This window comes from Coniophora puteana (assembly GCF_000271625.1).
Source record: "Coniophora puteana RWD-64-598 SS2 unplaced genomic scaffold CONPUscaffold_13, whole genome shotgun sequence".
Lineage (NCBI taxonomy): Eukaryota > Fungi > Basidiomycota > Agaricomycetes > Boletales > Coniophoraceae > Coniophora > Coniophora puteana.
The window spans coordinates 212,371-234,080 of NW_006913065.1; the positions used below are offsets into that span (position 1 = coordinate 212,371).

General features: G+C 52.0%; 8 protein-coding genes across 8 annotated transcripts; 7 read left to right on the forward strand and 1 right to left on the reverse strand.

Moving 5' to 3' along the window:
* Positions 1 to 2,562: 2,562 nt before the first annotated feature.
* Positions 2,563 to 3,899, forward strand: CONPUDRAFT_168435 (NAD(P)-binding protein; the record flags this gene model as incomplete). Its single annotated transcript, XM_007774806.1, has 9 exons — positions 2,563 to 2,601; positions 2,657 to 2,806; positions 2,861 to 2,913; positions 2,964 to 3,059; positions 3,120 to 3,270; positions 3,330 to 3,362; positions 3,419 to 3,502; positions 3,562 to 3,641; positions 3,698 to 3,899. The coding sequence occupies 9 exons, from the start codon at positions 2,563 to 2,565 to the stop codon at positions 3,846 to 3,848; spliced, it is 837 nt and encodes a 278-aa protein (XP_007772996.1). The 3' UTR covers positions 3,849 to 3,899.
* Positions 3,900 to 4,553: 654 nt separating this feature from the next.
* On the forward strand, positions 4,554 to 4,957 carry CONPUDRAFT_157788 (uncharacterized protein; the record flags this gene model as incomplete). Its single annotated transcript, XM_007774807.1, has 2 exons — positions 4,554 to 4,703; positions 4,757 to 4,957. 2 exons carry the CDS (start codon positions 4,554 to 4,556, stop codon positions 4,955 to 4,957), a joined length of 351 nt encoding a protein of 116 aa, XP_007772997.1.
* A 1,223-nt stretch (positions 4,958 to 6,180) lies between these two features.
* On the forward strand, positions 6,181 to 7,658 carry CONPUDRAFT_157789 (NAD(P)-binding protein; the record flags this gene model as incomplete). The annotated part of the gene is made up of 9 exons (XM_007774808.1): positions 6,181 to 6,219; positions 6,290 to 6,634; positions 6,685 to 6,737; positions 6,788 to 6,883; positions 6,941 to 7,091; positions 7,152 to 7,184; positions 7,243 to 7,326; positions 7,374 to 7,453; positions 7,508 to 7,658. The coding sequence occupies 9 exons, from the start codon at positions 6,181 to 6,183 to the stop codon at positions 7,656 to 7,658; spliced, it is 1,032 nt and encodes a 343-aa protein (XP_007772998.1).
* Positions 7,659 to 8,792: 1,134 nt separating this feature from the next.
* Positions 8,793 to 10,610, forward strand: CONPUDRAFT_84584 (NAD(P)-binding protein). Its single transcript, XM_007774809.1, has 9 exons — positions 8,793 to 9,019; positions 9,071 to 9,281; positions 9,337 to 9,389; positions 9,447 to 9,542; positions 9,604 to 9,754; positions 9,808 to 9,840; positions 9,893 to 9,976; positions 10,030 to 10,109; positions 10,164 to 10,610. Exons 1-9 carry the CDS (start codon positions 8,847 to 8,849, stop codon positions 10,306 to 10,308), a joined length of 1,026 nt encoding a protein of 341 aa, XP_007772999.1. The 5' UTR covers positions 8,793 to 8,846; the 3' UTR covers positions 10,309 to 10,610.
* A 394-nt stretch (positions 10,611 to 11,004) lies between these two features.
* CONPUDRAFT_168437 (uncharacterized protein) lies at positions 11,005 to 12,554 on the forward strand. Its single transcript, XM_007774810.1, has 3 exons — positions 11,005 to 11,493; positions 11,561 to 11,905; positions 12,008 to 12,554. Exons 1-3 carry the CDS (start codon positions 11,137 to 11,139, stop codon positions 12,338 to 12,340), a joined length of 1,035 nt encoding a protein of 344 aa, XP_007773000.1. The 5' UTR covers positions 11,005 to 11,136; the 3' UTR covers positions 12,341 to 12,554.
* Positions 12,555 to 12,790: 236 nt separating this feature from the next.
* CONPUDRAFT_168438 (uncharacterized protein) lies at positions 12,791 to 14,340 on the forward strand (the record flags this gene model as incomplete). Its single annotated transcript, XM_007774811.1, has 3 exons — positions 12,791 to 12,861; positions 12,911 to 13,340; positions 13,400 to 14,340. The coding sequence occupies 3 exons, from the start codon at positions 12,794 to 12,796 to the stop codon at positions 14,162 to 14,164; spliced, it is 1,263 nt and encodes a 420-aa protein (XP_007773001.1). The 3' UTR covers positions 14,165 to 14,340.
* A 413-nt stretch (positions 14,341 to 14,753) lies between these two features.
* CONPUDRAFT_157793 (uncharacterized protein) lies at positions 14,754 to 17,052 on the forward strand (the record flags this gene model as incomplete). Its single annotated transcript, XM_007774812.1, has 5 exons — positions 14,754 to 14,885; positions 14,953 to 15,237; positions 15,295 to 15,921; positions 15,986 to 16,091; positions 16,148 to 17,052. 5 exons carry the CDS (start codon positions 14,754 to 14,756, stop codon positions 17,050 to 17,052), a joined length of 2,055 nt encoding a protein of 684 aa, XP_007773002.1.
* Positions 17,053 to 17,617: 565 nt separating this feature from the next.
* CONPUDRAFT_84587 (G-alpha-domain-containing protein) lies at positions 17,618 to 21,126 on the reverse strand. Its single transcript, XM_007774813.1, has 9 exons — positions 20,508 to 21,126; positions 20,384 to 20,404; positions 19,620 to 20,316; positions 19,379 to 19,497; positions 19,264 to 19,319; positions 18,914 to 19,202; positions 18,712 to 18,794; positions 18,275 to 18,308; positions 17,618 to 18,146 (listed from the first exon to the last, which is right to left on the reverse strand). The coding sequence occupies exons 1-9, from the start codon at positions 20,722 to 20,724 to the stop codon at positions 18,097 to 18,099; spliced, it is 1,566 nt and encodes a 521-aa protein (XP_007773003.1). The 5' UTR covers positions 20,725 to 21,126; the 3' UTR covers positions 17,618 to 18,096.
* Positions 21,127 to 21,710: the final 584 nt, after the last annotated feature.

Consider the following 21,710-nt stretch of genomic DNA (forward strand, 5'->3'; position numbering starts at 1 on the left):
TCTGAGTTTGGTGTTCCCTCGTGTGGCGCTATGTGTGATATCATTGCTTAGCAACCTTTGCGTAAGTCCTAAAATGGTAACTAATTGGCAGACTGACGCGTATAAAGCAAGCCCCAGCATTTAGAATTTCCTCCCCATTGTTCTCTCCTGAGCTCTCGTAGTGGGACACCTGTTCTATGTAGCTATGCCTATGCAATCAAGCTTAACGGACGATTGCTGTAGATTTTATAGCTGTCCTCTAACCTGCATTGTGCTACCATATCTGAGACATCCTAGATTGCTGTCGTACCCAAGGAGTAGGTGTTCCGGATATTCCTGTTGCATATCTGTCTCTTCAGGACGTTTCCGGGATGCGTATAATGTGCTGTTGGCTTCCTCCCCGTTTTCTTTCTTCCCAAAGATTCGGAGATATCTTGCATGTGTCATGTCAATACATGTGCCGTTTGTTGTCAGCTTCAGCATTTCAATGCTGTTCCTGCCGAGTTGCATGTGTCAAACAAACATTAGCAGGAATTACTACCCTCCAAGACGTCTAGACTTCCCATTTTATACCAATACTATTCATCGTAAGTTATGTTATTTGAGCCTTCCAGCCTGAGTATGTGTGAATGGGGAATGTACATTGCTCACATATAGTCAGTACACATGCATTAATATTGCAGATAATCTCAAGCTATAGATTTGTAAGTATCGAAGCCGGCGAGGGCTACGACATGTGCTCGTACGAGTTCAAAGGGGATCAAGGGAGAACCGAGCGCCAATCGATTGATAGGGAGTAACTATGAAATTGCGAGTATTTCAATCTTCGAAAGCAAAACCTCGAGGCAAACGTGCAATGGACATGTGGTGGTCTAGGCACAGACACAATGCTACCCATACAGAGCTCTCGCTTTGTTTGTCATTTTTGACAGTTACACTACCAGGAAGTTTCGTAGAACATACTGCATGAGTCAGTGGTGCTGTGACCTGAACTCCAGGTGGAGCGCTATCGTAACCTTTGAGTTCAAGTCCCGATTTCCGTCCCCGATTTACAGTGGTGCATAAGTAGGAACACCAGGACATCCAATATTATTTATCCAGCATCCATCCACCGTATCCATTGTATTGTATCATTAAAATTATGACCCTTTTTTATTTGCCGCTATTTGCCTATTGCATTGCCTTGAAACTCCAGTCCGAAACAAATTCCGTGGCGCTCTCCGTTGCATTTTGCACTGGATTTTCAGAGGGCTTTATCTAAATTTGGTGTTTCCTGGCGTGTCATTCTAAGTTAAATGTGCTAGATATGCATTAGTAGGAATAGCTACTCCAAAATATCCACATTTTACGTTCCATATCACCTCCATTTTTGCTGTACATTGCCCATAAATAGCCAATCATGGATCGCGGGCAACCTTAAGCTATGGTGCTGTCACTTTGTTTGCCATTTTTAGCGATTTCGTCGCGGCCCCGGAAGTTCCGTGGCACACTTGGCATAAGTTAGTGGTGCTTTGCCCCGAAATTCTAGTAGTGATCTGTCCTGGACTTTCGGTACTCGTAAAGCTCTTATTTCACGTTTGCGGTTGACTACTAAACAACTTTTAATTGTTAATTAAGGGATATCGCATCCTACTCGTACTACAGTGACAAAACCGGGGAAAATTGTACGGCTATCTATTGCAAAGCAACCCTTATTTTCTTATATTGTCCCTTTTAACCGTATCTAACCTCTTAGTTGATATCCCACGCACTTCAATCGTAGTCAATTCTCAGTCGTTTTGGTTGTTTGACATTTATCTCGACTGTACTACGGCCATCTGTCATGCATTCATGTCTCGGCCTTATTCTCCTATCGCCACTCTTGGGTGTTCGAGCGCGAGAAGTGGTATACATTGGAAGTAGCACAAGTAATCACTCAATCCAACCCAGTATCAACTACAGGAACTATAGTGTAAATAAACCGAAGTGGAACGAAGGTGTTGGCCTTGTAATAAGTAGTATTATCTCGAGAAATTTAGTACTGCAATATCAATGTGCCGTCGACAAACCGTGAGCTTCAAGCCAAAATATTTGGGCGGCGCCGTCACTGGAGTCTCTCCCCGACCATATCCCTTGCACAACCACCAACATTCTGGCACACAGTTTATGGCATTGCGTACGACGTGGTTCATGGTCAGATTCGTAAGCAGTGACTCATATTCTGCGTCACTGACTGGAGCCATGGTGATTGCATGAAGATTTTTCCATGACACTTGAGTCTTTTGCTCATATGCATGGCACGTTTTGAGCCCACGGCACGCCGCTGTCCTTCCAAGATAGCTCAGTGGCATGGTTTTTGCCGCCTGACTCAATAGATTGCCTCCGTGTGGAGGCATTCCAGCACCTCTTTCTAGCGCGGCGGGCGGTGGCCAAACCGTTTCTCATGCGTCATCGATCATCCCTGCATCATGTATTCTTACGCAATAGTTTCCTCTCTTCCGGTGCAGATATATAAGCAAAACCGTACTCAAGTCGACACCATTCCCATCCCTTCCGCATCTTATCACGCGCGATACTGCACACACATTCAACGTCTTGATCGCCATGTCTTATCCCAAAAGCACTCGCGAATACCGCTCAAACGTAAGCTTACACTACCGCCTCGGATGCAGCAGGCGAGATCGTTGCCGTCGGCCAGGACGTCAAAGGCTGGAAGGTTGGAGACCGCGTCTCTCCGAACTTCTCGCTCGACCATCTCGATGGCGACACGAACCCGGACATCTTTGTCACCAGTCTCGGAGCCCCTATCGATGGAGTACTAAGGGAGTACATAAAGGTTCCTGCTCATGTATGTTCCTTATCGTGTGTCTGGTGCCTTGAGGTGCTAAATAGACATTACCAGTCGCTGGTTCGCATCCCCGAGCACCTTTCGTACGAGGAAGGATCAACGCTCCCGTAAGTAGGGTGTGTGATCTTGACGGTTTGAGACTTAGTTCCGTGTACAGGTGTGCAGCTCTGACCGCTTATAACGCCCTTCATGGCCCGAAGCCCTTGAAAGGAGGAGACACGGTCCTTATCCTCGGAACTGGCGGCGTCTCTATGTACGTGTTTCGAATGAATGCTCCAGTCCGTGAATATTGAGTATATTCGGCTGCGATTAGCTTCGGCCTTCAGTTCGCAGTCGCTTCCGGAGCGGAGGTCATTGTGACCTCTTCGTCAGATGAGAAGCTCAAGGTTGCGAGGCAGCTCGGGGCGCACCATACAATCAACTATAAGACCACTCCGGATTGGGACAAGGAGGTTCTAAAAATCGTACGTTTTTGTTCCATCCCGACATCACCTGGAACTGACATAATGACCATCTCACCTAGACTGGTGGGAGAGGCGTCGATCACACTATCGAGGTACGATGAAACTAGTATCCCTCGTAGATATGTGACTCACGGAGCACCACATAAAGGTTGGGGGCCCAGGGACCATACAAAAGTCTGGAAACGCAACGAGGATGGCTGGCTATCTTCATATCATTGGTTTTGTTGCATCGGTCAGCCTTTCGCTCTCAAGTCTCTCAAGTCCACCAAGCATATACTTACTTCAGCCTAGGGTGACAACTCAATCACCATTCCCGCTGTTGTCCATAAAGCACATATATACCGCGGTATCCTGATAGGCTCAGTCGCACAGTGAGTGTTGAGCTCTATAACTAGTCAAATATCCACAAACCTATACTCGATTACAGATTTGAGTCTATGAACCGCTTGATTAAGGCGCAGAAGATCAAGCCCGTCGTCGACAAGGTCTTCCCCTTCGAGCAGACCATCCAAGCCTATTCGTACCTGGAGTCGCAGCAGCATGTTGGCAAGGTCGTGATTAGGGTTTCGAAGGATTAAATGTACCATTGCGACCAAACTTCAGTTGCGCTCTCAAAATCATGTATAAACCTAACATAAAGTGTACACTGGTATTCAATCGTCCAGGAACTGTAGAGTGGTGCTTGCATACATTCTGAACGTTCTCCGTGGAGCAGTCAACACACTCAGGCGTCACTCAAAGAGCCAGATAATGCGCCTCCTCAGGAGAATCTTGGTTTTGCTCTCGTCTCTCCAAGCTACCGAGCCGCTCTCAAGTATGGTGATAAGGTTGCAAGTCTTTCTGCATTCTCAAACAGAACTCATTGGCAACCCTAAAGCGAGGAGTGTTTTGGGATCATTGACGACTCTCCCACTGGCAAGTTCCAAATCGTTGACATTGGTCAGCTCACAACAGAATCTTTCACGTCCGCTAAAACACGCGAAGATGACACATGGGAATGTGCTTCAAAAACGGACAACAGAGTTGCTTATTTATCAGACGTTAAGCAAGGACGGGTTCGGTGCTTAATCACGGGTAGTACTAACTCCTCCGAATTCGTACTCGACACCGATAGTACCCCACCCGACTTGAGGGAGGTGAGATGCTCGCCAGCGTTGACATACGTGGCTTTGCTTGGTGGTTCATCACTGCCATGACGGATGGAACATATGTGGAATCTCAGGAGGCACAGTCGTCTAGCAACTACTGCCATCTCACTCCCCGACTCCGGCGCAGTCAAAATTATGCCCAAGTGGCCGCACTCGATCCACTTCTCGATGGATGAATCATTGATGGTGCTCCACTGGTCCGTGTACACTGGGGGCGTTCGTGAATCTCGCCATGGACCCAACGGCTTCTCGGTATACGCCCTTCATGAAACATCCTTGGAGCAAGTAGGCATTGTTTCCCTGACTCATTACTGAGCGGTCTGAACGATGCAAACGAGAACTTTGCCATCGGTGCGAAGAAGGGCTCATCCGTCAAACCATCCATCCGCATCCTCTCTCGCAGATCATTTGCAGAGTTCAGGGCCTGGAAAGGAGCGGCGAACGGAACAGGCAGCTCTCAAATCAAAGTACCGCTCATTATGGTAGATTCGAAGGGTCAGGACTTCTTGTTGTCTAGGGTGGTTGACGAGGTGCACTAGGTAGTTTGAGACAAATAGCTTCGTATTTTTCCCAAGTGCTGTATTATCGCGTCGCCACGACTTAATGCTCTGATCAGTTGATGATAAGCGCCTGGTTGTGACAATAGATACTGCTATAGATGCCCACGATGGATCTGGGTCAAACCTCGGTGTCTGGCTCTCAGATCTCAAACCCTACCGCAGTGGTAGACACTAGCGGTCGACCATCATTGTCGCCACGAGGCAATGTTCTAAGCAGACACCAAACTAAAATGTACAAACCATATGTCCTTCGTATCCCCTTACAATCTCTGAGTCATGCCAATGGCGAAACCCTTGACATCACTCCATGATACGCCACTCTTCAACGATACCGTTTCATTCATTGCGCAGGATTCCTTGACAAAATGAAGTCCAGTTCACTGATATTCCCGCTCAAAGATACTCGGCTCTCTCCTACATGTGGCGTGGATCGCCTACCAATCTTGGTGACAGTACATTCTAGTACATTGCTTAATGGGGAACATGACGCGCATCCTTGATAGTGCTACAGCGTGAGAATGTTCGGAAGGTTTCGATAGGGTTCCAAGGATTCTCGCGACGCAAGCGCGACGGGCCATTGCATGATCCTCGTGAAGAGTCTCTGCCCCTTTCTCCCTGGCCATCTCCCTTGCACATCCACCACTGCAGCATTCTGGTATATCATGGCACTGTTCAATCCTTGGCGGTCAGTGTAACAAGAAACCACCCGTCGCGCACGTGCGGCACCTTCAAGCAGATGCGAGGGCGGCCATGTATGTGCAAATTCTGGAAAGTTCCTGGCTTGAAGGATGGATGGTATCATTCGTGTCTCATGTACGACGCTGTACATAGTCATATTCGTAAGTAGTGATTCAAAGGCTACATCACTGACCGAATGCAGGGAGATTGCATGAAAATTCTTCCCAGGCATTTTAGTCTTTCACTCCTATGGCACGTTTTGAGCCCACGGCACGCCGCTGTCCTTCCGAGACAGCTCAGTGGCATGATTTTTGCTGCCTGCCTTAGCATATTGCCTCCACACGGAGGTGAAGGTGGGCGGTGGCCAAACTGTTTTTCATGCGTCATCGCTGCATCATGTATCTTTGTGCAATATTCTCCCCTCCTCCGGTGCAGATATATAATCCGAATTGTGCTCAGGTCGGCGCCATTCTCATCCCTCCCGCATCTTATCAAACTAAATAGCATTCAACGTCGTGATCGCCATGTCTCTTCCCCAAAGCATTCGCGAATATAGATCAAACGTAAGCTTATACTACTGTTGTCGGTCTGGCTTTGATTTACTGCCCCTGTCTGACTTAACACCGATGGCAGGGTGACGGCTACCAAAACATCAAACTCGTCAGATCGTCTATCGAACCGCCTAACTCGACGGAGGTAATCATCAAGGTCCATGCTGTGTCCTTGCAGTACCGCGACCTTATGGTCTCTATGAGCAAGTACCCTGGAGCAAAACCAAACGTCGTTGTCGGCTCGGACGCAGCGGGCGAGATCGTTGCCGTCGGCCAGGACGTCAAAGGCTGGAAGGTTGGAGACCGCGTCTCTCCGAACTTCTCGCTCGACCATCTTGATGGCGACACGAGCCCGAAGATCTTTGGTACTAGTCTTGGTGCCCCTACCGATGGAGTGTTAAGGGAGTACATAAAGGTTCCTGCCCATGTATGCCCCTTATCGTGTGTCTAGTGCCATGTGCTAAATGACATTACCAGTCGCTGGTTCGCATCCCCGAGCACCTTTCGTACGAGGAAGGATCAACGCTCCCGTAAGTAGGGTGTGTGATCTTGACGGTTTGAGACTTAGTTCCGTGTACAGGTGTGCAGCTTTGACCGCTTATAACGCCCTTCATGGCCCGAAGCCCTTGAAAGGAGGAGACACGGTCCTTATCCTCGGAACTGGCGGTGTCTCTACGTAAGTGTTTCGAACGTGTTCAACTCGTGCCTACTGAGTATCTTCGGATGCGATTAGCTTCGGCCTTCAGTTTGCAGTCGCTTCCGGAGCAGAGGTCATTGTGACTTCCTCGTCTGATGAGAAGCTTAAGGTTGCGAGGCAGCTTGGGGCGCACCATACAATTAACTATAAGACCAACCCAGACTGGGACAAGGAGGTTTTAAAGATCGTACGTGTTCATCCTTTCCTGCCATCACGTTAACTTGAACCTAATGACTATGTCACAAAGACCGGTGGCAGAGGTGTTGACCACACTATCGAGGTAATGGACTAAAATAGCATCACTCGTAGATGTGTGACTCACGGAGCACCAATTGAAGGTTGGAGGCCCGGGGACCGTCCATAAGTCCGGAAACGCGACTAGAATGGCAGGCTATATTCATATTATTGGCTTTGTTGCATCAGTTAGTTCGCTCCCCAAGTTACCGAGCACATGCTTACATCAGCCTAGGGTGATAACGCAATCCCCATTCCCGCTCTTGTCCACACCGCAAAAATATATCGCGGCATTTTGATAGGCTCGGTCGCACAGTAAGCGTTGAAGTTTTTAACTAGTTGAATTCACAAACCTACACTCGATGACAGATTCGAGTCCATGAACCGTTTGATAAAGACAAAGAAGATCAAGCCCGTCGTCGACAAGGTCTTTCCCTTTGAGCAGACCATCCAAGCCTATTCGTATCTGGAGTCCCAGCAGCATGTCGGCAAGGTCGTGATAAAGGTCTCGAAAGATTAAATGTAGTACTGCGTCCAAGCTTAACTTGCGCTTCCAAAATCATGTATAACTAAAGTGTAATATAGGTTTCAATAGTCTAGGAAATGTATCGTCATTTTCGCGTGGATTATAAACGTTCTCCGTAGAACACACTCAAACCTCGAGTTGATGCAAACTATGGCCAACCGTTTGACGCGCCGTGTAAATTGGATTAGGGGCGTCCAACGACTTCAGTCTCCGAAAGGATTATTTCAGCTCCGCGTGGCTGTCCTCCATCGGCCGCAACTGCGGCTTTGTGTCTCCCATTCAAGTTCCCAAATGTTTGTTCGTTATCTCAGTCTGAGTTCATTGCTGCATGCTTCTTCCCCGTTCACCACATTCCTTAGAACTAGCGGAGGATGTATGCTATACCGCGATTTCGGAAAGACCACCGGAACAGCTGAACGCTTACCAAGGCAGGCTCAGCTATTCTTAGCACCAGATGTGAGCGTGCTCGTCAATCTTTGCCTATGTGAGCCGCTCTTTCAATCGATGCGGTATCCCTCGAATTGCTCGGACTTGCGACCGGAATAAGCGCTCACAAACCCTTGGTGGCGTCCGCCTCGTCACTTCTTTGGCCACCACTCGGGAACATTCTCGAACAAGTACCGTCTTGGTTCTTTGCTTCTTGTGTCTGCCTTCACGTTCACTGGTCGGCCAGATCATGTCCCACATGTTCTTGTGACGTGTCTCAGACATTATTGCTTGTTCTGGTTGGCTCTTGCCGCGAACCTTCCCCTTGAAAGTTCTGCCAATACCTTCCTACGGAAGATCTTGAGACATTTCCGAGCGCACCGGTATAGTACTCGGCGTTTGAACGCGCTGCTTTGACCATGCTCGCCCTCGGACCTGGTCTACATAGCCTAAACGACTTCTCGGCAACTCATCCTGACCTTATTTTAGACCGCGTTATGAGCTGACCAAGACGACATACGGCCCTCTAAGAGGTACGGGTAAATGGTACGAAACGTTATCGTCCGACCACTCCACGAACATGGACGGGATATCGTCTCTGGCAGACGAACTTGTTGCTTTAGTAAGGCCTCACGGAGTGGCACAGCTAGGTATAAAATGGTTCCCGTTGAGGCCGACATACCTCACAATCGCTCTTCACAGTTCGACATCATAATACCCCATCTCCTATACCCTCACTCGTATTGCTTTCTTGACATGGTCCTTCCCAAGGTTTCTCGAGAATATCGCAGTCAAGGGTCCGGTTACCGCGCGCTCAAGCTCCAGGAGTCGACCGTCTCTCAGCCTCAGGACTCTGAGGTTCTGATCAAAGTCCATGCCGTGTCTTTGATCTTCCGTGATCTGCTGGTCACGAACGGAGCATTCCCCGGGTGCGTCCTATATGCGCCTCTGCTCACATACAACTGACAAATCTGTTATAGAACGAAGGAGAACGTTGTTCCATGTTCTGACATGGCTGGCGAGATCGTTGCCGTCGGTTCCAAAGTATCCGCCTGGGCCGTCGGAGACCGTGTCTGCGCCGACTTCACGCTCGATCACACGCATGGCGAGATTACGCCGCAGGCTCAGGCTACTTGTCTTGGTGGGCCTATCGATGGCGTGCTGACTGAGTACATCACTGTTCCTGCACACGTATGTATCCCCTCAGCACCGGTACTGTGCCTCGTGACTGACACTTCTTTTGCAGTCTTTAGTCCGCATTCCCGAGCACCTCTCCTATGAGGAGGGCTCTACGCTTCCGTGCGCAATATGAAGTAGCTATGTCGTTTTTGTGCACTGACGTTTGCTTTTTTGCAGGTGTGCCGCTGTCACGGCGTACAATGGCCTCACGGGCCCTCGTCCCGTGAAGGGAGGTGACTGGGTTTTGGTTCTCGGAACCGGCGGCGTATCGATGTGAGCCGACGATAATCGCATGCCTTGTAACCTTATGCTGACGGCACGTTTGTGACCGAAGGTTCGCGTTGCAGTTTGCTGTCGCTTCTGGCGCCAACGTGATCGTCACCTCATCTTCTGACGAGAAGCTCAAGCTCGCTACTAAGCTCGGGGCACGTCACGTTGTTAACTACAAGACCACTCCTAAATGGGATGAGGAAGTGCTGAAGCTCGTAAGTACCCATAGCTCTCCTTGTTGTGCACAACGCTCAACGATCATTGGTAGACAAATGGTAAAGGCGTAGACCACGTCATTGAGGTGAAAATTATTGTTTCTCGTAGGCTGAAGAGAATGCTTACCATCATTACAGACCGGTGGATCTGGTACAGTCGAGAAGTCCGTTGGGGCTGTGAGCTATGGTGGATATATTCATATCATCGGTGCTGTGTCTGGCGTATGTATTAACGCATCATTGCCCGCCATGACCTAACAATACTTATTCTACAGGGAGATGCTGCAATCCCCATCTTCCCTACAATCTTCAAGGCTATCAACTACCGCGGCATCCAGATCGGTTCAGTAGAGAAGTAAGCATGCCTTATGTTGCATATGTATGTATCTGCTCAACATTTGGTGAACAGGTTCGAGGAAATGAACCGCCTCATTGAGGCACGGCAAATTCACCCGGTAATCGACAAGGTGTTCTCCTTTGAGAATGCGCCCGACGCGTTCGCCCATTTGGAGTCTCAGAAGCACGTAGGGAAGGTCGTGATCAAGGTGGCTTAGGCAAGGATCAGAGAACGTAAACGCGCCTTGACTCTGTTCTTGTTCTCGGCAGGTTTATGCGCGTAAAAGGTCCCGGTCGTCGGGCGCTCGTACAGCGGTGTACAAGATTTTGAGGTTGTTGTGGACTCGTCGTCAATTTTCCAAGACTATCAAAGCTTAATCGGGGCTTTTATCGTAACCAAACGCTGGTATTCAGTATTCAATGGACAGGGCGCAGATGGAGCGAAGACATTATTACCTACTTTGTATTTAGGCCCTGGAGCTTCGGTACAAGAATAACAAACCCTATTTCAGTGTATTGTCCGATGTCTATACGCATACTTTTGTCTTCCTTTCCACACCAAGAGCTAGGGCATGTCTTCCGACTCGGATTCACAAGACGACGACGACGATAACTACGAGGACGAAATCTAAAATGCCTGGGGATGACGAACTCGAAGGCTCAACAGAATGACCTTCGGCAGTGTTGGCCAGATCAAACAAGAAGTAGTACTGCTGTGATTGATCTCAATGGCAGACTCCTGAGGGAATTAGGGAACGCGCCTAGACAGCGTACCACCCACGTCTCGTTGTTGATCTCCGGCGATTATCTATGCTTTACAGTTAATTTTGGTGCTGAAGTGTGCTTCGTTCACTTCTCCCAAAAGAGATACCATGGGAATACGAAGATATTCATGTATAACATGGTTTTAGCAGCCAGTGACCACCCAGCTACGAAGAATTTATAGTACGGTGTGGCAGTCGCACTATACTTAAAAATCGTTAACCCTTCTGCGAAGGGTTGATCAGATACGCCCATCTCCACAACCCTCCACGCCTCCGAGGAACATGGCCCAGCAACGTTTAGATGGCCTGCAACGAGCTGAACATGAATTCGGTCCACTTCTATCCCCAATCACAGCATCGTCGGGAAAATGGAACGACTACGTCGCTCACCGTACATCCACAGCGAAATCCGAGGAATACGAAGCCTTGAATCCGGAGGGTGACGGTGACGACGAGGACGACTATGATGACGACATCTATAGCACTTTTGGTGGAACGAACCCTCGTATCTTGCACAGGGCAATCCATGACCGCGTGGGCGAGCTAGAGGGCGAAATCGGAGTGCCCAGAGGGACGTTCCAGAAGGGTATCTTCCTGCTCGACTCGACTATCAAGATAGATGATGGATCGCTCACTCGAGTGCGTCTGGCTGGTTTCGATTAGCGAAGATCTTCCAGATGCTGATGAGGATCTTTTTCATTACCAGCCCGAAAACGGGACAGTGAGAACCCGCATCTACTCACCGGGCACCCCTTCGTACATCGACGTCGACCTCCGCTACAACAGTTTTTCCCGTTCCTATAAACACGAATGGTGGTACTCGTTGGGTTTCCACGTCGTCAACGATCCAAAGCCCCCTCGTCCAGGCCGAGAGCAGGCTGACGACAACTTCGGCTTCGGCGACGATGACTTCGACCCTAGCGTCGGCATGGTCTTTCAGCCCGGATTCTCGCGCGACCATACCTCCAACGACTGGTTCCCGTTCTCCTGGGGCGAGTACGATGGCTTTGGTATCAACGGTCTAGACGGACCGAGGTGGAAGAAGATCGACGTAGGCAGGGTATATCTCAGGCCCGATAATGTTCTGGCGATCCACACAGCGCTGTTCGGAAAGGCAGAGAAGCCTCGCGAGGACGCTGATGAGTAGGCGAAGGTCGCGTTCCGGCGCATGCTCGTTTTGACGACGAGCTTGATCCTGGCCTGCGTCGGCATCGGATACCAGATCGCGTGCGCGGATAGTGAGAGGGACTTTGCTCCCCACGAGAGCGGCCGATGGAAGCTTCAGTGGATGCTAGAAGGTCTGGCTGGTAATTGGGTCGCTCGTGGGATAAGGGGTGCTTGCGGGTTCCAGTTGTCTCGCGACTCGGAGGACGCGGACAAGCTGAAGAGAGTCCGGAAGGAGGAGGCGAGTGTTGCCAATGGCGGTGATGACGACCCGAACATGCCAGATGAAGTGTACATGCGCGCCTATGCGCGCCGATGGTAAAGATACGTACAGCGTTCGTGATGAAGAGCGTTTTGAGTGCTAGAATGAGCAAATCGGCAAGTTTGAAGTGCTGGTGCATTTACACATTCGACAGAGATCGAATGCAACATTCAGTTATGTCAAAATTGGGAGCTATTTCTTCTCCCGGAAGCTAACATGCGGACAACCTGCAATGCGCAGGACAGAATAAGCTTCAGAAGTGGATGGCCGAGGGGAACCGCGAGCGAAAAGAAAGGAGGCTTTAATCGCTGACAGAGCTCAATGAAATCGTCAGTGAACCAAGTATCACCTCGTCTCCTCTAGACAGAAAGATAGTTTTGATGACCCTAGTCGTGCCTGGATCCTGGTTTGCTCGTGGTATCCACAAGGCTTAGAGCTTTCAGCTGCCACGCGACCCGGGGAATGAGGAAGTGTTGAGGAAAAGACGAGAAGACCACGAGAGAGGCTACGGCGATGAAGAGGACGAAGGCGAAGAATCAGAAGACAAATCCTTCTTTCAGCAAGCCTCGTATTGGTAGAGAGTGAGTCGTGTAGAGAGTCGAACCGCCAAACCTCTGAGACATATTACAGGAAAGCGTCTGCAAACGTCTATCAACGCCTTTTGATTCCGATCACCTCGGACGCGCCGGCGGCGGGCATTAGCGAGGCGACTCAGACATCCATCCCACATGTCCGCTTCATGGACCCGTCCAGCACGCTCAAGGGGCTTGAACTTGCTCAGGCCAAGTTTGGCCCTCTTCTTTCCCCCTTGGAAGCCTCTGAAACGGAATGGACCAACTACGCCCTCAATCGGATCAGGACCACCAAGAAGAATGAGGACATAACCGTCGACAACGACCGGCGTTTCCCTTCGTCATCGTTTCCCCTCATCCGACGTGGAATCATTAAGCGTGTGGGGGAGCTGGAGGCGGATATGGAGATTCCTGTGGGGTCTGTGCAGAGAGGGATTTCAGTCCTTCAGGCTTGGGATAGCTGCCTGATGGCTCCGGGAGTAACTGAGGTTAGTCACTGCTTTGGACATCGTTTGTTTGAAGAGTCCTACGTTCGTCTATTCTTCAGCCTCGAGAAGCGGAGATACTCCACCGCGTCTACTCGCCGATGAGCCCATCGTACATGGACGTGCACTTCGTCTACCGGAGTAAACCAATGAATGGCTGGATTGACTGGTCCTATGCCCTAGGCTACAAACTCCATGCTACACCCTCCGCCAACGCTGCCAGCATCTCGCAGATCAAGAAAGAGCTCGTCGGCCACGTCTCCCATATCCACTCGCAGCACGGATGGCGCCCACTCGTATGGGGGCTCTACGACGGCGGCGACGACCACAATCTGCGCCGGCTGATCGGCAACGTCGAACTCGGCGAGGTGGGCCTCACGCACGAGGACACGCTCAACATCTGCGAGTTTTTCTTCGGCACAACGGAGGACATGGATGAGGACAACGAGGAGTGGCCCGACATCGTCAACTTCCGCACGAAGCTCGTCTGGAGCATCCGCATGCTGTTCGCCTTCGCAGGGATCGGCTACAGGATAGCGTGCGCGGACACGGAGAGCGACGTCACCCCGCTCGACTGGTACTGGCTCCCGAGGTGGACGCTCGAGGGCACACCAAATACTTGGGTGGCGAGGGGCATCAGGAGGGCTTGCGGGTTCCAGCTGACGCGGGATAAGCGGCACGAGGCGGAGTTCCTCCACATACGTCGAGAGCAGAAGCTTGCGGCTCAGGAGAAGACGAGGCCATATAACATCACGCTGCCGCTGACGATGTCACCTTCGATGTGTGGTCCAGGCGCTATCGATGATTTTGTCGAGCTGGACGATTAGAGTTGGATTCGCTCTTCCCACTCTTCATGTGTTACTCAATGCTTTCTTTCGGTCGAGTTTTTGGTTTTCTTTCTTTGCTATTCCTCATACATCGATGCTTGTATCTATATCATCATTACTGGATTTTCATCGCCGCCGCCGCTTATTCACTCGAGCTAAGGCAACCTTTGACTCAGTCAATCATGGTCAGTGAGGCAAGTTGTACGTTGATACCCAGTCCCTCCCCTGTATATCTGGCTCCCAACCGCCAACATAGGCCCTGAGCGCTTGAGCTAGGACCGACAGTAGAAAATGCCTTGTCTGACGGGGGCTATAGTCGCGAAAACCCAAGCGGTAGTTCCGGCTCACCATCTCGGCACGTCAAGAACTTGTACTCGTCATACACCCTCTGTACACTTATCAGATGTAGGTGAGGATATATGCGCCACCACGGATGCTGCCAAGGATGCTGCAGCTGAAGCCCGTGTTTTGATGAGTTTGAGTATATCGTCGGTGCGGACGCGTCTCGCGCGTCTCAGGGTCTCGGCACGACATCATCATACCACCATCCCCCTTTCAGCTCTTACGATCCACGAGCAGACCTAGCTGCATGGAACTCACCGACGACAACATCTCCGAGTTCTTGGACGTGTCCGAGCCTCAGCTGACCCCTAATCTGAAACAAGTCTTCACTAGGATTGCCGACACTTATGGGGAATGGGGGTTTCTCCGCAAAGCCATTGTACGGCGATGTAACTCTCGTTTCAGCTCATCGCGCTAACCCAGCAGTTGGCGGCACATGGCTGTAGGAAGCTCTCCAGCTGCATCTTAACAGCGAGCACGTCAGCGCCGCCCTCACCAAGTACGGTGCCCTTGGCCCCTGGGCATCTTCTGCCGTGGATGCAGGGCTCCTAGAGGTGATGTTCTTCACCCTTGGCATGGCGCCTCGGGAACGCCATCTGGTTGAAGACGTTAAAGTCCAATACGGCGCGTTTGCTATCATAACAAACCTTCTACTTGTGGCCGAAATGGAGCAAAGAGAAATCATAGTTGGAGACCTCCTCAAACTCGACATCATCGGCCTTTGTCTTCGGGTTTGTCTTCCCGATCTTTGTGGTCTATTTATCTTTTTTGAACGCGCTATGTATCAGTTTCTGCGGCATGACCATTTCTGCATTCGTCAACGAGCCGTCGAGACGCTGAGGCTGCTCATTACCGACTGTGTCATGCTAGAAAAGATATCCGCGTCGCAGGCGGCCGACGTTTTCGAGACCATCTGCCTGGTGGCCCTCGAGGCTCCCGGACTGTGGAGCAGCAACTTCACGCATTTTCCGTCCCAGTGCGAACATTTCTCTGCTCTGGACGGGGCAGAAAACGACTACGAGAAAGCTTCCAGAGTCGGCGCCTACGCCTTCGCCCAAACCCAGGAAGACGCGATCAAGGCGGTGCATGCTCTCACACTGCTGAATTATCGTGAGCCTCAGAAATTCTGCCTTGATATGTTGAAGCGCCGGCCTATCATCGTCGACCTACTGCTTGACTGTACGATTATCGATCGCTCGCCGGCGTTGCCTCACTCGGGAGCAAGCACAAATGCCATTGAGGCTCTCTGTATGCTCTTCCAGTGGCCTTGGTTCACTGTTCCGGGCGTTCCTACACCTGCGGATCAGGTTATGAAAGCCGCCGACATGAAGTCGCTATCTAAAGCGCTACGAACTCTGACATCTCGGAGACAATGGGCAGAGAGGGTCATCAAGACTTTTACTCATCTTGAAGAGGTAAAGCAAAACAAAGCCACACTCTTGTCGTATGTATGTTTCTTCATGCGACGACGGTTTAAAGTCTGATGCCAGCATGCCGCGAAGCTGGTGTAACAATCTCGTAAAGGACTACGATCCCATTGAGCCACCGCTGGAAGATGCGTATGAGCATATTTGGTTCAACCGCCGTAAGACTGCTTCTCTTTCAAAGTTTTCATTGAATTTATCCCGCCTATCAATACAGGAAGAAGCCATGTCTACTTCTTACGCCTCATCACCACACTCACCCACTTCGCTGATCCATGCGGCGTCACAAACGCCGAGATCATGTCATTTCTACCCATCGCGTACGAGGCATCGCAAAAATACCAGAAAACATCCGAGGAGGAGGACGAAGACACCAAACGCACCCAGCTAGGCGAACAATCCAACGTGGCCGAAAACCATCCCTACTGGGTCGATCGCACCGACCCTAGTCCGCTCTACAAGAAGATCATACGCCTAAGCACTTCCGAAGAGACTCTCGCTCCGGCTCTGCTCCTCCGTCTACTGGCCGTCTTAGCGCAGCGAAACGTCCTCGCCGGGATCCAAACGCTCACTCAGCCTCCACCCGGTCTTTCTCGGACAACATCTCTCGAGCAGATCCAACAGATCACAAACCCAAACGTCATCCGACGCATCATCTCCATCGCGCACGCGCGCATGGACACCTCCCTCGAGCACGGCCGGAGCTTCGCGCCGAAGAACAGACCGCCGTCCACACAGGCCGAAGCGCGCAGCGCCGCGCTCCTCGCGACCATGGACGACCTCGTCGCGAACCTGCCGCGCACGGAGGAGAGCGCGTGCGCCGCGTTCGTGAACGCGGCGGAGCTCGGCGCCGCGCTCGACGCGCTCGACGCGCACACGCGCGGGCTGTACACTGCGGACGTGCGCGGCGCGCGCCGGAAGCTCGTCGTCGCGCTCGGCAACGCGGCGCAGATGGCGCTGCGCCTCGAAAAGTGGCGGTACGCGTACTCGTACGCTCTCGGCGCGGTGACTGCGGCGGAAAAAATCCCGCCTGAGGAGAACTTGGGCGCGGACATCATGGCTAAGAATAAGCAGCGGCTGAACACGGCGGAAGCCCATCTTCAACTTGACGGTTCCTCATGATCTTTGCCTTTGTGATTCATGTAATGCGTGTAACTGTTCTCCTACTCAATAATGCCGTACGTGAATCAACAAACTGAACATTCCTGACTTTCTTATCAGATGTATTAAGGCGACGTGCGACTGAAGAAGTCCATACAGCGGCACCACTCGGAGCCGAAGGTAGCACCAATATACATGTTACATGTGATAACAGCGCTGCCTCACCAAGGACTGGAACCTCGCAGCAAAATGTTCTTTCGCAACATCACGATCCCGATTTTCCGGCTACACAAGAGAGTAGCAGACAACGAATCATCGCCGTGACATCGCGCTTTGAATTAGGGGCTAGTACGATAAATAATAGTAGCACTGGAGAGTAAAGAGGCTATTAATCTGCACCGCATGAAATTAATTAGTAGGGGGGAGAGGGGGGCCAGGGGACGGCTCGGAACAGAGAGAGAGAGACAGACAGACAGACAGACAGGATAGATAAAACAAACAACAGGAAGCGTGATACAGCAGGCCATCAGAAAAGTTGTGGAAAAAACATGACATATCGCCACTCGCGACCAGATGGGGGAGGATGAGATGGAGAGATGGAGAGATGCGGTGAAAACGAAATGAAATGGAAAGCAAATAAAGAAGCAAGATTTTATCCAGGTGTCGGGACCGCGTTGCCGTCTGGGCGATCATGAGGATGGGAAATGACACGGATTAGCGAAATTAATGAGCACTGCCAGCGGCGGGCGGACACGATACACATATATGCGTGTGTGCCGCCGCCGCGCTTAGCACGTAGAAGCAGCGTCTCGTAGAAGTCGAAGACGGGGTGGGATAGAATAGATATATAAAAAAGCGATAGATAGTTGAATGGCAGATAGGCCCCGGCCGTATGGTGCAGCACCGTGTCTCAAATGAATATACGGCCCGAGGGAGCTATGGTCTAGAAAAGATATCAGATCCTGCGTGAAACTCGTAAGCGTAGGCGCTTGGATGCTACGAACAGATCGGGCCATGGGGTATGCCGTCTCGCCTGCGGTAGCAAAATGGGAGCGCGGGCCTGGCTTACAGGAGATCGGCCCCGCGCAGGTGCGTGCGGAGGATGCTTTCTTCGACTGATAGCGTGTGCAGGCGTGCGAATTTGGTGGTGCGACAAGACCGCGACGAGGAAAAAAAATGAGAGAAAAAAATTGTTGTCAGACACAAGGCGAAACGAGTGTTGAATGGCAGAGAAGATGCTTACCGGCGTTGAGCGTGACAGCGGTTTGAGAGGTGTTCTGCAGGAGGAAAAATAAATTGACCGTTAGCGCCCGCTCGTTGCGATGACGAACGTGATATGAAAGCCACAAAACAGACAACCGTGTGCGCCCAATATCGGGACTTCGGAACGGTACGAAACCATTAAGCAAGTCCAGAAGTGGTCCTTTGGACAGTGGACAGTGATGCCCGTCTGATCCTGCCCATCGGACGAAACAGCTTCGCCACATAAAAAAGGACATGCGGCGCACCGCGAACACCAATACGAGTTCGCCGCCAATCCAGCCCATGCAAGCGGGATCGGCGGCCGTGTAAAAGCCTCAACGGTGTCCGTGGTCACCGGCGAGCGACTTTGAAAGCAAGAAGACACAAAAAAAAACAGGGAAAAAGAAGAAGCGCAAACGCTGAAGAAAGTTTACTCACAACGACGGACGTAAAGTGCGCGAAGAAGGGGCGCGGGTGTGGTGACACCTCCTTCATGATGTCCCGGAAGTGCGTCTGGAAGTCTATGATATTGTCAAACAAATCAGTGTCAGCACTCCGTGCACAACCCAGTTCACAACAATCCGGGAAAACAAAATGAAAACGGACTGAGAAATAGACAAAAGAAAGAATGGCCACTTACACTTCATCGCCGTCTGCGCATCATTCGCACGGTCCCCGTAGCTCGTAATGTACTCGCGCACCTGCACGCCGCGCGCGAGCTTGGCCTGCAGCCTGTCCACCTTGTTCAAAAAGAGGATGATCTGCGTGCGCGCGAGCACGCGGTTCTCGCATACCGCGCGCCAGAGCAGATACGAGTCCTCGAGCCGGTTCACCTTGCGCTGCTCGCGCAGCTTCTCGTCGAAGCACGAGAGCGGGGAGAGGAAGATGATCGCGTCCATGTCGTCGAAGAACGTGGCCCAGGCTGTGCGCTGTGACAGGGTGGTGAGGTTGAGCAAAGGGAAGGGGGTGGATTGAGGTGGGAGGACGTACGGAGGAGCGTGTGCCGCCGACGTCGTACATGAGCCAGTCTTGTCCTGCTGCACGACCTGGCATTGGGAGATGTAAGGTCGAGCCAGACGTTCATATACTCCCGGAGACACCTCACCTTTCTCGATAGTGAACTGGTATGTTTGCACGCCAACCGTCCGCAGACGGGCACGCACGACGTCTTCGTCATTAGGTTCGTAATCTTTGCATGCTACGCGATCAATGTCGTCAAGGAAGCTGTGCACGGTGATCAGGATCGACGAGACCAAACAAACAAGATGTTTAAGAATAATCCAAGAGAGAGGAAGATGGCCGGCATCGAAAAATGCAAGAACAACACGAGGACGGAGAATACTCACAATCCAGGCGAATCCTCTATCCGTTTCCGTCTCTGCGCCAGCACCTCGCGGACAACCGGGTCCTCCCAGAGCACCTTCATGTCCTCCTTGCACCCCACAATCACATCCGTCGTCTCGTCCAGCTCGATCTCGCGCCTTCTTTGCGCCCCCTGGGCCGCCGCGCCATCCCCATTACTACCGCTGCTACCGCTGCTGCCCCACTTGATCTTCTCAAGCGCGCTCTTCCACCCGTTCGTCGAGCTCACGCCAAACTCGTGTGACTGCCTCCGCTCCTCATCCCTCGGCGAGGACGCCGACCGTCCACGCCCACCGCCACCAGCCGACGACGGCCGCCCGTCCTTCGACCACGGCACCGCGAGCGCGCTCCCGCCGCTGGTCACCTCCGCGGACCCAGGGCCCAGCCGGCGCATGAGGTCCTCCTGCACGCGGCGGAGCGGGCCGAGGCGGAGCTTGAGCAAGCGGTGCTTGTCCGTGAAGGCGAAGTGCGGGTGCGGGCGCGAGGACGACGAGATGGCCTCGCCGTCCGAGTCGGAGAGGTAGTCCGCGGGCGAGTGCGGGGAGCCGGAGGCGGCCTGCATCTCGCGCACGAGGGCGTCGAGCATGCGGAGGACGGAGCGGATGAGGTTGAGCTGGATGACGGCGCGCCAGGACGCGCGCTCGGCGGCCCATTCGGCGGGGGCGTATTGCATCTGGAAGTCTGCACGCAGTCGAGCGTGATTAATTAGCACTCATATATGAGGAATGATCGGAACGCATATACGCACTTTTGAGCGTTGCGGACTTGCCTAGCAACACAGGAAGGCGTCAGCATCTTCGTCCGAGCAGAGCGGAAATGTGGTGTCCACAAGGACACGGGAGGGGACGGGAAGACGAGAGTAAACGACGCACCGCTCTCACTTTGTCCTAATAAAAGGACCTTGACGGCCTTTTTCCTGCGCTTCATCGCGGCACGGTCCTTCTCGATCTGCGCGTCGATCGCGTCGCTACGGGCCTGTGCGTCTGCTTCTGCCTGCTCACGAACGGCACGTTCCTCTGGGGATTCGTTTGGAGGGGGCATCATAAGAAGGGTAAGCGGGTCATCAGTGGACGTCGATACGCGGACCATGTCGTTGTGGGTAATTAGAAAATGATGTGGTGGAAAAGTGAAACGTGCTCGTCGGAGGTCGTAGGAAAGGAGCGAGGGGAGAAAAATAAGCAGAAAGGGGGAAGGAAAAAGTGTGCGTGTTTTGTAGTCGGGGCGGGAGAGGAGGAAGTGTGCGAGTGGGAGAATGGGAGAGAGGAGAAGATGCTGAAGTAGCTAGAGCTAAGCGAACGAACGGTCAACCCTGCCAGCTAATAAGCGGCTACAACTCCCGAGCACCCGCTGTCACCTGGCACCCACTGCCGCCTCCCTTGTTCCCTCCCGCTACTTTAACCAACTTAGGGACACACTACAAATACCCAAGCCTCCCTCCATCCCCTCGTGTCTCGGCCAATTGCGTGGAGTAGGCCCGACCGTCAACTCAAGAACGCCGAACTCGAGTGGGCCGCGGGAGTAGGTGGAGTCATGGAAACGTTCTTGGAAGGACCGAGGCTGCGCAGCCCAGAAAGGAGGTGGTACTTTGTAATTCAGTTCAGCCCTCCACTTGGACACACACTAGCCCCCCTCTTTTACATATCCGCCTCAACTCTACACAGAAGTGGCGCTGCTAGTTCTACTCTGGGGTCAATTTTGCGATCGTCGTTTACGGTCTTGAAATCACTGATAGGCTCTTGTATTCTGCCCTGACAACCTTCGCTGTCATTGTCATTCATGAAGCTTGGCTTGAAGCTTTGAAATTTGAAGCTTGAAGCCTGAAGCAGACCGTTCTTCCTTTCTTCGCTTTCTCGGCACGATCCTTCGTCCCGCCCAGCATCCGGTAACGCTCGTTCCTATAGCAAGGCATTTCTCGCGTCTCCGTCGCATCGGATCCGCGCCCTGATATCCGCATGCACCTAGCGTACTTTGTCTCGACTCTTCTCCCTGCCGACTCGATCCAATCAGGTCAACTTCTCCGCCTGCCCTGGGACTTGAGGCTGGGCGCCTAAGCACTAGCCAATCAGAACGCAGGA